General features: G+C 36.5%; 1 protein-coding gene across 2 annotated transcripts in view; it reads right to left on the reverse strand.

Annotated features, from left to right (window-relative positions):
* REJ10 (receptor for egg jelly protein 10) overlaps positions 1-15,801 on the reverse strand; it is a 45,264-nt gene extending 29,463 nt beyond the window's left edge. Inside the window, exons 1-14 of one of the 2 annotated variants that reach the window (XM_030983879.1) lie at positions 15,536-15,571; positions 15,019-15,058; positions 14,148-14,286; positions 13,573-13,781; positions 12,318-12,480; positions 11,447-11,679; positions 9,576-9,799; positions 8,329-8,920; positions 7,659-7,849; positions 6,836-6,974; positions 5,328-5,471; positions 1,862-4,885; positions 1,095-1,257; positions 60-167 (exon numbers count right to left, since the gene is read on the reverse strand). In XM_030983879.1, coding sequence (XP_030839739.1) covers positions 60-167; positions 1,095-1,257; positions 1,862-4,885; positions 5,328-5,471; positions 6,836-6,974; positions 7,659-7,849; positions 8,329-8,920; positions 9,576-9,799; positions 11,447-11,679; positions 12,318-12,480; positions 13,573-13,781; positions 14,148-14,286; positions 15,019-15,058; positions 15,536-15,571 — 5,405 coding nt within the window. 2 annotated transcript variants of the gene reach the window in all.
* Positions 15,802-17,074: the final 1,273 nt, after the last annotated feature.

Here is a 17,074-nt window from a genome sequence, read left to right on the forward strand (position 1 = left end):
TTGTTTCTACAGTATTATCATCAAATACATGAGCATAATCTCATAAATTAATGACTTACTTGTAGTAGACAGTTTGGTTGACAACGATATCAGCAGCTGGAGACAAGACTACTCCCATGACCCATCGGTTCTGAGGGTTGACCTTGTCCCTGCAGTTTGCTTTACACCTGAATACATGCATGAATGAAACAAGATTGTAGCATATCAAAGGAATACTCTCTCTCTCTGATCATAATGCCTGAATCTAAATCCCCCCACCCCAGGTCAAAAAAGCTTTTTTGTTTGCAGGATTCGGTGTTGCATGAGCGTGATTTTCTCACAGTGAGATTAAAGTATGTCATTGTTCTGTTCACATTAATGAATGTTTCATATGTATTGTAAATTGTAGGTTTATTTGTAATTTTTTGTTTTGTTTAATATGTAACTGTTCATCTAATAACATTTTGTTTGTTATACCTAGAGACTTTGGTTGTAAGAGCTTTATAAGCACCCTTTTTATAATACCAGCTGAGAGTTCTAATTTCAATTTACCGGAGCATTTTTGAGCTTTCATGGGCTAAATCACCCACCACTCCAGTGTATTGTTTTTGCTGCCCTCCTTTCCCCCCCCCCCCCCCCTCTCAACAAAAAAAAATGATAGTACAATTTCCCTTTACTGATGCCTGTTTTACATATATCTAGGTATAATGAGATCTTTATCCCTGTTAGGAAAAGTTTACTCCAATTATTCTTCACCTTCATTAAAATCTTTCCTGATCCACTTTTCAACAGGAACAGCAAAATATGAGTTCAAAGGAAATGTCATTTATTGTTATTTAAGTGGTTTGGATGTACATTTAGTAAAAAGTGTCATTTTTAAAGCCTACCGGTATATATAATTTTGGTAAGTCATCCCAACCTTATATTTTTCAGAATTCTATGATGCTTATAGTTGATAAATAGCAAGAATTTATATTTCTTGGTGATATTGTGCTTTAGTATACCATGAAGCTAATTAACGTGCATGTACAGTGAACTAAACTCCTATTTTCCTTTTTTGGTGTTGATTATTTTTGAAGACCCAAACATGCAACATAAACAAGCATTGAACATACTTCAGATAGACATCAGGTATGAAGCCATCCACTACGTAGAGGGTTTGAAGAGCAGTGGCACTCCTGGATCCATCAGACACATAGAGCTTGAACTCATACTCCATGTTGGGGTAGAGGTAGTGTGTATCCACAGTGAAGATTCCTGACCGGACTGATAGCAGACCTATGTATGGAAATAATTGGATAGATTCATGATTATCCTGTCTTGCAAGATCATTCTAAAAACAATATCGAAATCCTACCGAGTACGGTATCTTAGTTTGAGCATTGTTAAATCATTGAATACAGAGTCCAGGGGGGCGTTTCACAAAACTTGTCATCAGTGACAGATGACAGTTTTTGTTATAAGCTACTGAAATCCTTGCTTCTGATTGGTTATCAACAGATTTGTCACTGATTTTTGTCATTTTTCATTGGAAAAAGGCTTTTTGAAACGGGTCCCAGGATAACTCAGGATTAAAACCAGCAATATGTATGACACATATTGAAGGACAATGGAATTGTTTCCAAGGGGTTACGATAGTAAAAGGCAAATTGTGCTTATACTTTGCTTTACTTTGCAAATTATAACGTATACCTATTTTTTAATCACTGAACTTTTATTAGAAATACAGGTTATACTTTATAAGAATATTTACATATGATTTGCAAAAGGAAGCTGCAGAACTTTAACACAGCACATACATGTAAATGTGTTTACAGGTATAATTATCTGCAGAGTATCTAAATGAGAAACTCAGATTCATGAACACTGATCACTGACTCACCTCCCGGCAAAGATGCATTAGAAGGTCCTCCATTACGTCCAAAGCACCCTCCAACGTCAGATGCTTCCTTCTGAAAGTCAGGATTGACCACACTGTCAGACCGGAGCATGGAGAAGTCCTCATTCCACTGCTGAAAGGTCTCAAGATTGTCGATGCTTGTGCCATTGGCGAGGGTGTAGCTCTTCCTTCTGCACTGCCAGGTGAACATCCATTCCGAGTGATCCTGTGGGTCCTTGTCAGGGTCAGAGGATAATGAACCATCCACATAGAAACTCTGTGTTGTCAAGGCCTCCGTGGCTGGATCATCCACCTGGTAGGACACGATCCGTTGATCACCCCCATTGATCTTTGCCACAAGATCACTTGCAGCAATCGATGCATTTGTGGTGGCAATGGTCGCCAATCCTGGCTCATCCTGAATTGAGACAGTGACAGATATCACATGGGTCCCAGGAGTGAGTGTGCGAGCAGGGATCACAATCTTTGACAGTGTAGCACCTTCTGAAGCAACAAAAGAAGGAAGTGCCACTTCCTCTAGAGTGCCATTGTCCCAAAGAAAGAACACCTGCCACATGTAGTAAACCAGGTTGGATGATGTACAGTTGATTGATAATGTTGTCTGGACGCTAAATCTTTGAGATACCAGGTTGGAGAGGTCACCAGTATGTCCAAAAGTGACAACTGGAGGATAGCATCCAGGACTCCTGATAACCTGTTCAATGGAAGTTTGTTCTTGTGATACAATGTTTTGAACAAGGACCTTCACGACGAAGGACCCTGTGGCACCAAATTCATTGTACACATCAATAGATGTCTGGTCATCATTCCACATTTGCATAAGATCAAGTATCTGAAGTGGCCTGTCATCGAGGGTGTTTGCCAAGCGGGCATCCACAGTGGCACAACTAGAATCACCAGCTCCTGCCAAATACGATGGTCTTGATGACAGGTCTTGAAAGTCCAACAAGACACATGCTTCTGTAGGTAGACTCGAGAAACGCAGTGTAAACAACAACGATTTATTGGCAACATCGATACCTGGTCCTTCAACAGAAAGACCAGACACTTTGGACTGAGCAACCACTGTAACAGATTTCTCTACCCAACTGACAGCATTAGAAACGTTGACTGAAACCAGGTAGGAACCTGGCCTTCTGAACTTCCAGAAGTTGCGAGGGGACTCCCCTTTCCAATAACTGGGCGGAAGCTCAAGGAGAGCAGAGTCATTGTCAGTTCCAAAAGACCATTCATAGAATAAGTTTGTACCACCTGTTGTCAAAACTTGGACAACAACAGCAGCATCAAGAGGTACATGGTCACCACCAGTTCCCAAGGCAGTCTCATCCATGGCTTCATCGGTGACATCTCCATTGTTGAAGTAAAAATCAACCCTTGGGTTGGACACCTCTTCGAACACTTCAACAAGGATCTCGCATTCCTGAAAGACTGCGGAAGAGTTGAATACAAAGGTGACGTTGAATGCTCCAGGGGATGTGAACGACTTCCAGACAGTAACAAGATGGGTGGCTGTGCTGGTGTCCAAAGACGGGGAGTTTTCAAAGGTCAAATGAAGTTCCCGCTCTCCAACACCATCATCAAAGTCCGCAAGGTACAGAACACCATCAGGCACAGAAAAGTTTTTTGCATGGAAGAGAAGGAATGGTACCTGGACGATCTGATACGGTGGGGCAGAAATCCCAAAGGGACTGTCATTGACAACAGAAAACATTGCTGGAATGACAGTGAGAGTGATGGTTTCTTCAGCCATACTCATGTTGTTTTTCACACTAAGGATGACCTCAAAATCCTGTGTCCAACAAGCTGAAAATACATGGCTGAACTTCATCTGAAGTTCATTGGTAATGTTGCTAGACTGGATGATTGAACCGTCCCCAAAGTCAACAGTGTAGATCAAATCTGTTCCGGCTACAAGGGCAATGGTAAAATTGACCGTCTCACCAGACCAAACTGTTAGACTGTTGACATTAAATGTTGCATTCTGTATCCGAGAACCAGCAGTGATTTCCCCTGTTGATGCAACATAGCTCACATTGTTGAAGAGGAAGTACTCATACAAAAAGATTCCACTTGAAAAGAAGGGAATTTGGAAAGTCACTGGAAAAGGGCTATCTTCTGATACTGCAAAGTCAAGTGTACTTGATGAATTGTCGGCTGTATTGATCAGAGTGACATTCAATTTAACTTCCACAGGTTGCAGAGCAGGTAGGCCTTCGTAATCTATTGTTACAACAGCATACCCCATGTGAGAAGCATTGAGAATGACCTGTTCTTGGACATTGATGATCAGGGTATAGACTGGAGCCATTACAACGACCATCTCAACGACACTATCCTGGCTGATCTCATTCTTTGCTGTAACAACTAAAGATAACCTCCCTTGTACAGGGAACTGATGTACTGTTGTCTGGCATGAAGAGTTAGTGGACAAACGATCAGTAGTTCCTGTCAGGTTTGTCCCATCCGAGATCTGGATGATATACTTAACAGAGCTTCCCTGATCTCCATAGACGCAGATGGGTACATCTTGGTCAGGCTCTACCAGGTTATCCACCTGGACCCTCAAGTTTTCAATCTTCATCTCGACTGTGAAATTCACTGACGATTCATACACTGGAGAGAATTCGTTGCTCACTTCCACTCTGAGGTTGTAGGTCCCGAGCTCCAAGTCCGACACCTTCAGGACACATCTGGCCCTGCGGTCAAGCACTAGCCAATCAAAACAGGTGCTTGTGATGTTGGCATCGTTTAAAGAGATATTGACAATGATTCCTCTGCCATCTATAATCTCAATATCAATGATCATATCTTCATCATGTGCCACAAATCGATCTTCTCCTACTTCACTGAAATTGGCAGTTACATTGATGATTGGACTCTCTGTGATAGCCTCAAGAATGTACAAGTCAAGTAATAGAGTGTCGTTGCCAAATGCATTCTGGGATACTATGGAAACTGGTAGCGTGCACGATGACGATGAAAAAATACTCAATGTTGCACCCCAATCTGGAAATCAAAATAAGTAAGGAAAATAAAAACAAATCATATTGTTAGTTTATACTCTCTACCCAGAAATATTGGGTAATTCTATGTTAAAATATCAAATGAAACACTGTCATTTTTACTTGTTCCATAAAAGTGTACAACATAGGAATGGCTGAAGGTATTGAGTTTTCTGATTTTCTTTAAATTCTGTATGTCTGAATGTATTTTAAACTCAAGTTGATGATATATATATATATATATATATATATATATATATACATATATATAGGATTTTATTGACAACAAAAACCAAGAGCAAACAGTCCGAAGACTGACATCTGTCTTGGGTACAAAATAAAATTTAAATCAAATATACATAATAAAATAGCAGTAATTAATAAATACATAAGTTAAAATATCAAAACTATCATCACTAAACATTGCCAAAAAAGCATTTATTTACCTTCATGTTTGAGAGTGATGTTGATGAGATCCCCACAGATCCCCACAGAAGCAGATGCTACAGTGACCTCTGATGACCCTTCCCAAACTGCCATGGAAACCTCAGAAGCATTCCCTAGACTAACTTCATAAGTGACATTGGTAGCTGTAAAGAAATGAATGGAATTAATACAGGAAGGAGTATATATTTCATGATTAAATTTGCACTACATGATAACAAATCAAATTTGTTTGTACACTGTGCAGTTAATAAATTTCAGAACATGAGCATTTCAAAATAATCAAAGAGAACTTTTTGTTTTGTCCAGTTGGTGCTTATTCAAAAGTAGATATTATATTTGTGTATGTTTTCATGATTCTTAATCAGATCAATATGCATATATGTGTACAATCTGATTCAAATTCAAACTTCAGGGGGTGTTTCACAAAGACCCTAAGTCAAAGTTATCTAAGTTGGACTTAAATATTATGAACAGCAATTTTTTTAGCCTTAAAATAAAATAAATTCAAAAGCAAAAGTTAAAGTATTTTAGACTTTCTATAAATTCCACATCAAGAACATGAAATCTCCTTGATGATAGAAAATATGAATGATTTGAATCAACATTTTATGCCTTTTAAAACAACTTTTACAAAATATTTTCAAAGATGCTAATGGCTTTCCATAATTGTTAGGTCCAACTTAAAGCGAAGTTTAACTTAGGATCTTTGTGAAACACCCCTCATGTCTCTAAATTTTAAGACCAATGATATAAAAGCCTTGCACATTCTTCAGTGAATAAAATAAATTTGCATAGAGTTCAATGCAAAACAAATTTTAGAGTGTTATTTTTATGCAGGCAAGCTTGAAAAGTAGCCCCCGAAAAATAAATATTAATTTTTTCCCTGACATTCTTTAAGAATTTTATGATATAGAGATGAGAAAGGGGTTACCAGTAAGCTTTGAATGAAGTCCCCAAAAATGATACTCATTTCAAAGTGTCTTCTGGTATTCCAACATACTTTCTTCTACCACTTGTCTGTTGCTATGAAGCACAATAATTTAGAAAGATTGATCTCTGTTGCTGTCAGACACAGATACGGTAGACAAACTAAGTGTCCATGACAGACTAAGTGGTCTGTTTTTTTTTTCTTCTTCCATACAGAGAGATTCCTCACATCCTTCTGGTAAATCTAAAACATGTTGCAATACTTGCAGTTTTTCAGACAATTTTTGAAACATTGAAAGAAATCTACATGTGTGTACAATGGTAATCCATTCCTTGCCATGATTAATACAAGAAGGTGCATACAGCAACTTAGCTCTGTGATGAAGAAGAGCTGACATGGAAAAAATAAGCTCAGTACTGCAGGTACATCTAAATTTAACAATAGCCAAACCAAAATGAGCTCATATAAACAAGGAAATATTTTTATAGGAAACAGAAGTATTTTATACAGTGACCTCTGGAGATTAGTAAAGGGGAATTCCCATCCCTGGGTGTAGGGCCTTTCCCTTTTTTCACTTACCTTCATAGTTGACATGCCATGACAAAGACACATCTCCTGATACTTTCAGAGAACCATCATCATCATATTCTTGAGAAGAACCTGTGTCATTCAGAGTGATGTTGGGCAATGGAGGATTGTGGGTCACAAGGAAGGTTGTCTGATTGATGGAGATAAAAAATCTTAAAATGTACAAAAAGTCTTTCAGCTTTTAAACGAACATATACAAATCATCTTTTAAATTTATGTTAATTTGCCTTCTCCCTTCCTCTCCCATTCCTTTTCCCCACCCATTTTGTTTTTATTATTGTAGTTGCTGTTGTTGAATAAAAGAGTAAATAAGAAAGATGTCCCCTTGAAATTGCTCTTATCCATTTCTGTTCAGAGATTGTTATGATTACAATTCATGGTGTGTCAAAGTAGAGTGGAATATCATAGAAGATCTTTTAATTCTTTATCTTTTAATTCATTTGTAATCATTAAAAAGGAAAGAATGGTAATTTCAACCATGTCACTCAATACATAATCAATAATTCCATTCCTAACATGCAAATGCAAATGCAAAACAACTGTAAAATCATATATGCACATCTAAACATACATACCGTACAGTATGCCCTTGCTTATAGGCTCTTACAAAGAACATGAATATTCTTCCAATTCATCAGGGGTGATAGTGGGCACTTTTTTAACAAATACAAAAAATTAAAGGGTTCAGAGAAAAAATGGCATCTAACAACATTTCCCCCTTTTGAGTAAGAAAATTGGAAAAAATCAGAGAAAAAAAATCAGGTGATTATCATTATGCTATTGGTACAAATATTTTTCCTTGGTTAAAACTTACCGTCAAAATGCCAGAACCTTGGGGGGTCTTCCCCTCTACGGTGACATTGTACAGTCCAGGCTCAGTCCAGGTGTGGTACACCACGTTGCATAGGTTCATCAAGGTCTCTTCACCATCTCCAAAGCTCCAATAAAACTTGTCCAGTTGTAAGTCAAAGATGGCCTCAAGAAAGATGTTATCACCAACCAAGCCTTTGATATGAATGACATTTACAGGGATGTGACAATTACTATACATAAACCTTCTTTCTGTCAACCCCACAGTATCATAATCTTATGAAATATCATAATACCATTCTGATGAATATTAGAAACTCATTATCTACAGAATTGCATCCCCATAATCATCATCATCATCATCATCATCATCATCATCATCATCACCACCACCATGAAGATAAAGGTCTGATGAAAGTACAGCATTTAATACCAAATTTGCATGTTAGGTCATTGTGTAATACTTGCAATGCAAATTTGTTACTTTCAATTTTAATTCAAAGCAATGAAATAGTGAGTATGTAACAATGATATTCCATTTTCCACCTCTGTATCTACATTCTTCTTCATACACTGCCATATACATTAATCTCCAACAGCAATACGATAAGACTAATATACATGTATATGTATAAGCAGTACAAAGAAAGAGAAATATTATGAGAATTACTCACCATAAGGTGGTGTGACAATTTCTATCCCTGGGTACGGTGCCGGAGCCAGAGCGGACATCATCTTCTCTCCTAGAGGGTTTGTCAAGGTCACGTTCACCCAGGAGGTATCCCACATCCCGACGTTGGTGTTCCTGACCCAGATACGAGATGGCAGCACCACCAAAGCCCTCCACTGATGTTCCCCAGGCACAGACGTGACACCATCATACTCCAAGATGCTATCCCCTGTGAGTCTGCCGTTGACAGGGGACAACTCCCGGTCCGCTGCTGTTGCCCGCCTGACGATCGCTGCCGACTTGGGGATCAGCGCCAGGAGGTCTCCTCTGCGGACTTCTAACCTGTCCTGCTCGTCCAGAGACACAAAGTATCTTCCGAGGGACGGAAGGGTCACGTTAAAACTGATCACCGATCTGTAGGTTGTCAGGAGAGTCGGTAGAGTGGCATCAGGAGTGGGGTTAATGCATGCTCTCTTTGTGAAGCTGAAACCTCCTTGGTTCTGGCAGCTGTAGCTTGTCGACACTGGCAGAACTGCTCCATCAGGTTTTGTATTGTTCTCGCATTTCATGCTCTCATTTGCCAGTGGGCGAAAAACCTGTATGAATTCAATATCATAATTCATATCATCACTGTGCTAAACACTTTTTCATTGTCAAAGATCATTTTGTATTTCTTTTTTACTGCCAACAATGAAAACTTGCTTGATTCCAAATTTTCACTTCACATTATTGTCACAATAAGGAGTTACCGGTAAGTCTTTTTCCATTCATTTTCACTAATTCAATACTCATCTGAACATTAATGTCAAATAATATCTGGCTTCAACATTTTTCAAGTATATTTTCTTTTATCAGAAACTGCAAGGGCAAATCCAAACTATTTTGTCCCACAGGTTACTATATAAGCACATCTAAGATAACAAAATTACCCATAAATTTGTTAAGTAAATTGCCCTACCAGAGTTTGGATTAGACTGAATTTTGATTAAAGTGATAAAGTGAGAGAGATTTTATGTTTATTTCATATGTTCAAAGCTCTGTTATACTTTGCATTTAGTAACACATGGGACACCAAATAGCAAGTTGTATTTGCCAGTAAACAATTTTCCTATCCCATTAACATACATGTAGCATTTGGTTTAATTCTTTTCCCTTACAATTACAAAGTGCTTACAATTTGGGCTCCCCTAATCTATGAGCCAATTTTTCTTATAAATTTTGATAGGGTCACTTCAAAATCTTTTGTTTTACCTCAAGGACAACATTTCCTGAAACTTGTACATCGAAATCGAATCCAACCAGCAAGCCATCTTTAAGGACGGGATCCTTGGCCTTAATGTAACGTTCATCCACAGGTACAGGACTCAACGGCTCTCCAAATGATTGAGTAGGAGGTGCAAGAGTCATCTTTGATCGTGTTGTAGAAGAATCATCAGGGGCGAAGGCATTCACTCCAACATACTCAACTTGAGAATCTGAAGAAGATCCATAAATATCATATATCAGAAATTATACAGGTATATCAAAAAAGATACATTCTTTGAAGACATAATAATATTTTATGAGCAGGAGATGTAAGAGTCAACTTCTTCTTCCAGTGTAAGTGCTGGTTAAAGGTGATGAAGATAACTGTGATCATATTGTTGAAGAATCACCAGGGGCAACGTTATCAACTCCAACATACTTACTTGAGAATCTGAAGTAAGTTCCTAACAGTGCTAATAAACTAATAAACACTAAGATACAATTTTTATTTAAAAAAGTAAGATTACAATGTCATTCTTTGAAGTAACATGTGTGATATCATTTTCTGAATATATGAATCAAACTTTCTTTGGTTTATTTCTCTACTCTATGTAAATGCAGACTAAGAATGGAAGAGGTTTTGTCATCAAGATTTTGATACAAATACTGATGATTAAATGAACTGCATTTAAATGTTATTATAGAACATAAATGCAACAATTATTTTCTGTAATACTTGTGCAGCATAAGATAAAAACTAATAGTATTTAAAATCGAAAGAAGAAAATTGAATTCATTTCACTGCAGAGACAATCAACAAAGATATGCAACAACATTAAATTAAAACCTTCAATATTGGAACATTTTCATGCTTATAACAAAATGTTAAGAAGTAATAGAATCAATGATTGAAAATCATTCTGTAACTAAGATAAGCTTACACAGATGTACCTTTGAACATAGATCTTTATTCCATCCTATAATATCCATCTTACATTTTTTTTAACTGGCTTTTTTTAGCAGGGAGGAAGGGGTGTCAAGATAAAAGAAAAGTAATCAATAAAAACATAGTCTTGCTGCCTCAATAAAGGTATTAGATCTGTAAATATGCTTGGGTCAAGGACCATCCATCCATATGTAACTAAATGGTAAGCTCTCCCGCAGAAGATAACATCAATAAAATCAATTTCTGGATTGTAAACAGGTACATGAAGGTCCTCTGCTGATAAAAACATCTTTTCTGGCAGTTTTATAACCACTGTCTATATTATTGTTCATTTCTGAAATCCTAACAACTAAATTATTCAAGTTTGTAATATTTTAAGTATGTGAAGAATCGCTTTGTCCCGATTTTATGTTTCATGAGAATGTGACATATTAAAGCTTACATCTAAAAGTATTAAACAGAAGCCCTGATTCAACCAGTCAACCTTTCATTCCTGAGTTACGAAAAAACACCCCCAAAAACATCAAATGGACAAGTGGTATGAACAATATAGTTGTTAACATTATAGGGCCTCCACAGAAAACAGTATTTAACTACTGATGAAGCCACCCTAATAAAAAAATTAAAAAATAACAAATAGAATACACTGTACATGTCATATCTGCCCCAACATTTGATCAATATATACACATACACTCACATCCTATCAACAAAGAAATTAATTTTATTTTATGTGAGGGAATATTTATATTTACTGGTCATATAACCTTTAATGAATATGTACATGTGCATGACTGATTTTCAATAATTATCTAACACGAAGCTCAAGACCCAAATAGCTTATTTTATGTTTTAAGTTTAAATAAATTGACATCATCCTTGAGCATTCTTGCATGACTGACAAGTTTTGCAGCTGCTATTTTCTCATCACCTGACACGTTGAAACTATCCAACACCGCATCCTCCTCGAAGTAGGCCGACATCTGCATGCCGCTTCCCATAGCAACGGTGATGTCACAGTCGTAGCTCTGTATCCCCGGGTTACGGTTGGGACAGGCGATGGAGACGTCACTGATGGGGATGTGGATGGACACTGGTTGGACCCAGTCGGTTCCTGGTCCAGCTTGGAGCAGACTGAAGTGTATGGCATGTATACCTGGTTCCCTGTAAAGAACATCACAGATGTTTAAGATGTACATGCAACCATATTGGAATAAAGGAGCCTGGGGCCGGTTACTCAAAACCGTCTGAAGTCTAACTTCATGGACATCCCATAGAAACATTTGTTGATTCTATAGCACAGCTTTCAGTAGGGTGTCAAAGAGGTTAGACTTATGATGGTTTAGAGAAACGGCCCCTGATTACTAGCAGGTTTGATGTAAATAGTGTAAATATGTAAATAATCACAATTCATTTCCAGTTTTCAAGTTAGCAAAGTTTCCTTACAAGAATCATAAAGGGCTTCATTTCCAATTAGAAACCAACGTTAAGCAGACACACAAAAGCAAACGTTGTAATGTGTACACTGTACATAAAACATACTTTTTTCACTAAATGAGAACAAAATATTGCACAACGTGCAACTCATAAATGAATTTGTAAGTGGTCAATTTAGATAATCATACATGAACATGTACAAGAAAAAAATAGACTCGATAGAGTTACATTACCAGTATTGTATCAATTTCATTCTACAACTATACTGTAGCTTTTCACTTCACATACAAGTATAAAAACTAACATAAGGGATTTCTACCGCACAGTCTGAATTGGAAGAATGAATATAGTTCGCCACGACTTACGTAAAGGTATGTTCAAATTGTATGTCCTCACGCCACTGCCCCTTGAAGTGATACGGATAGTCATCATCAAAGCTGACATCGATGGTTACGGTCTGGTTGTCGGTTTGGTTCCAGGTGGCCGGGTTGGTGAGGGTGAAGGTCACAGGTTCAAACGCAGGAAAAGCTGAATGTCAGATAGGAAAAAATACAGTCAGCCACACCTGTCTTAAAGCCTATCTGCACTAGTTTGGCCTGGAGGGATTAGAGCTCTCTGCATGGTCACTGACAGGTGGTTATCTCATCAAATCAGATCTCAATGAACAAAAGAAAAAGGGGACCGTGGGGGACTAATGGTCACCGATTAGGCATTGTTTGCTATAAAGAGGGCACAAGTAGTTAAGTAGTGCAGTGGGGCTTTAATAGTGGCCACCTCTCTACAAAGGCCACCTGTCTACAGTGGCCATGCATTTTGTCTCCCTCGAGAAAGAATTGTGTGTTGTAGAAGCTGTATAGAAAGGCCACCCGTCTGACCATCTGTCATCTTTCCCTTGGGTATATAGCCTCCGTAGAAAGGTTTGATGTATCACAATTTTATCAGAAAAATGAATATTTACTAACATGTATGAAGCAATAACCCTACATGTATGTGTCTTTGGTTTACATCCCAATTCATGACAAGCATCACATTCTGAATTTTGTTAATCTTGTAAAGGATTGGTTTTTATTGGGGGAATCATGATTTGATAAAGTGATTGTAATCAATAAATCAGCATTGATGAAACTGCCAACCATAATGATAATATATATAATGTATGTCCATATAAATTATTATTAAAGTATAAAGAAATGTTGCATATAGTTTCAAGAGTCATGTTGTTTGGGGAAGGTGATTTAAGATGATCCATTGTTTGACCTTTGAAAAAAAAAAGAAAAAAAAAAATTTGTATACCGCATAATACTCATTGGCATAATTGAATGTCTCTATTATATGCTCTTTACAGAACAGAATACAGAAGGAGTGGAAATGGTGCATTTGGATCATAACTGTGAGATTATACAAAGGGCTAGATAAATATGTTTTCAAATTACTTCTGAACTTTTCTTATGATTCTATATTTCTTAGGTATTCCGGCAAATCATTCCATAAAACTGTGGCTGCATATGAAAATGACCTTTCCCCATAATATTTGTCATAGTCTGTGGGACTTTTTACTGCATCTACAACAAATTCTGGGATATCTTCTCCAAAAAGAAATCTAGAAAGAAATAATTTTACCAGTCTGATTCTGAAGTTCTTGAATCTGGACTCCATCCAGCCTCAAGGGTGCGTCGTAAACCGACACCAGTCTGTCTCCTCCGCATGACTGAGACGGGGACGAGTCACATGACTGGTCACATGATGAGGTGTTGTGGCTGGAGCCAAGCTCATCCAATGGTGAACCCTGCAGACAGAAGCAGGCATTGCCAGACTTCAGGACTGCGTGGCTGGGGGTTTAAAAGATTTTTCATCAAATCATTATTTTGACTGTCTTTTCCAGTTGGGCAAGATACAGTATGTTACGCTGTGTTAAGTTACAAAATCAAAATTACAGTTTGTTACAAATAAATGAATAAATCAACTTAATCTAACTTAAATTGTGCTAAACATGACTTATTTCATAACAAATAGAAGTACAACATCATACTTTGAAAGTGGATGTAGAAGGAGTATTTTGAATGTAGGACAGGAGGCTCTTCCACAACTCGGGGGCAGCTACAGAAAGCGCTCTATCCCGTATCTTGTTCCAGATGCATCTTTTTTATGCCAATACAGTATGTCACTATAAAGCTACGTAAATAATGTAAATCTACCTGTAATTTGTAGAGTCACAGAGGGCGACACACAGGTCAGGGGTCACACTATTCCGGTCATATTCACCGGGATTGATGTAGGGAGTAGGACAGGTGCCATTGAAGCTAGGGATAGGATCATCATAGCAACCAGGAAAAGCTTACAAAAGAAAAACAAAGTATTAGAAATTTAACTTACAAACAAAAGTGAGTTGATAATACTATATTGTAGGCAAACCAGGTAAACCTTTATACAAGTCTTATTTATCTTTAAATTAAGTAAATATCACTGAAATCATAAGACATAATAAACAATAAACAGCTAAATTAGTCACACCCTTATCAAGTTTTGTAATTTTGTCGGTATGTGAAAAATAAATTTTTCCCATACCAACAAATTTATGTTTCTTGAAAATGTGACAAATAAAAGCTTATATCTAAAAGAGTTCAACAAATGCTTTAATTCAACCAGTACACCTTTTATTCTTGATTTACAAAAAAAAACCCATCAAATTTACGATGGATATGAACAATTTAGTTGTTAACTGTAGTTGTAGTTTGTCCCTAAATTTCAGCAGAATATACATTCTGTATTACTGTTGCTCATTTCTTTCAACAAAATAGAACATTTCTAACAAAACTGAAGCAGCCCATGCTGGTGACATCATGTACTCTTGATGATGGTCATCCTGGGGCAAAACTAATGACAATTCAATGATTATGCAATTAATAGGCATTTCATGAGTACAAATCATGAAACTAATTCTAGATATAGAATTGGATTTTGAGTTTTTACTATCATAATATGACCAGGTATATGTACTTATTTATTTAATCAACTTCCAGATCATGATTCATATCAAACTAGCTTCGAAAAAACAAACTCGCTCACCAGCCTCTTGTTCTGTCAATGGGATGAAAATTAGAGATACCTGCGAATAAAATAAGTTTATTTATTGTGCTATTAAATCAATTTATGATATACAAATTGTAAAACATTTTAACAAAAAATACAAGTTCACAAACCCACATTTTCAAATATGGCTGTTGAAGTTATGAAATTCAATGTCATTAAAAGTACTAACCAAATCTAACACATTGATAAATGATATAGTTCTTAAATACTTACTAATACAACCCTGTTACAGACCAATAAGAATATGAAACTGGAAACAAAAGCTGGAAACGAGATAGGCATTCTTTATTCTTTATTGAGAGTACATGTGCATGAAGATTTTGCCAAAAAATATATTCCCCTAGTTAATAAAGGCATTTTAACACTATTTTCATTTTCATGTATATATGCATGCACATTGCTATATTTTTGTTACCACAGATCCTCACAAACAATGAATTACATGTAAATCAGCTTCTAAATTGTACTCGGATCAATAGATTAAAATACTTACCACAGCGATAACAAATATAGTCCATTTGTTCTCCATCGTGCTTTCAGAGTGGTTCAACCACGATTCATCTCATCTTTCTCATCATAAACAGAATACATCCATAACCAAGATGTTTGGTATTTCAGCTTTCTCCAAGTTCATTGATTTACCCTTGGAAAAAAAATCAATCTCTTTCCATATTTCTTCCAAAATATCCCTCTAATTAATTCTTGATTCATTGTCATTTCCATAGCAAAACACAATAACAAATTGATTGTTGGGAGAGGCAGGGTAGTGATCAATAGTTTCGGTGGCAGTTTTTTAGCCAGGTAGAAAATAATTATTGATCTTAAGAGCTAAGGGAGCTAATTACATGTTTAGTATGATTACCAATATTTCATTTACTCTCTTTTTGTCTGTTTGTCCATGTGTCTGTCTGTCTCTCTCTCTCTCTTTCACTCCCTCTCTCTGTCTTGTTCTTGTTTTGTGCACTCTGTTCTTCTGTCTCCGTTTCCCCCTTCTCTATCTTCCTATCTCCCTTTCTCTCGATCTCTGTCTTGCTCTCTTATTTTGTGTGTACTCTCTTCATCTGTCTGCGTCCCCCTTCTCTACTACCCACCCATCCCCTTCTATATCTCTCTCTCTTCCTCTCTCTCTCCATCTCTCTCTTTCTTTCTTACTCTCTCTCTCTCTCTCTCTCTCTCTCTCTCTCTTTCTTTCTTACTCTCTCTCTCTCTCTCTCTCTCTCTTAACTCTATTTTAACAACCTTCCATCCAATCTCACATACATATGAACGTTATATACACTCAAAAATCATTTCTAAAGCTGAATTAGGAATTTGTTTTCTGACAGATGAAGCTTTGTAATTAATAATTTTGTTGTGTCAATTCGAGGTCAAATATCCAACTACAAAATTCAGAGACATAAAAATGTTTTTCCTTAATGCTATAATTGTATTAAAGGGAGCGTTATTGAACCAAATACTCGCATGTCACTATGTATTTTCACAGCTATACAGCATTAATGCTACTTGAAAGGCTACTTAAATGATGCAGCAGTTGATTGTCCAAATTAAAATGTATGAAAATATATTTTATTATTAAGTATTAAAAAAACTACCACAAAGTATATAAAGATATTAGAAAGACATAATTACATCATTATTTCTTAAATAACTCTATTCAAAACTAAATTTAAATAACATATTTTGTCATAGTTTTACATAAATTGAATATGTTCACATAAATTAATCTTTCAACTAGTCTAGTAGTAGTACTTTAAAAAGTATTAAATATAAACATGTATGTTTAATATTTTTAAATCCGGCTACATTAAATTCAACTTGATAATTCTCAAAAAGGAAAGACACATTTGGACTAAAATGTCATGCAAATTATTATTTTTGTTATTGTGGAAAATAACATTTTGCCATGTAAGACATTGAAATGACGAATCATTTCTTTTTTAATAGATTTATTTGATTTTTTTTAAAACCAAGGACATGTGCAAATCAAACTTGTTCACCTAGCAAATAACTGTAAAGTACCCTACTATTGAGA

This window comes from Strongylocentrotus purpuratus, unplaced genomic scaffold (genome assembly GCF_000002235.5).
Source record: "Strongylocentrotus purpuratus isolate Spur 01 unplaced genomic scaffold, Spur_5.0 spur5_scaffold_14, whole genome shotgun sequence".
NCBI lineage: Eukaryota > Metazoa > Echinodermata > Echinoidea > Camarodonta > Strongylocentrotidae > Strongylocentrotus > Strongylocentrotus purpuratus.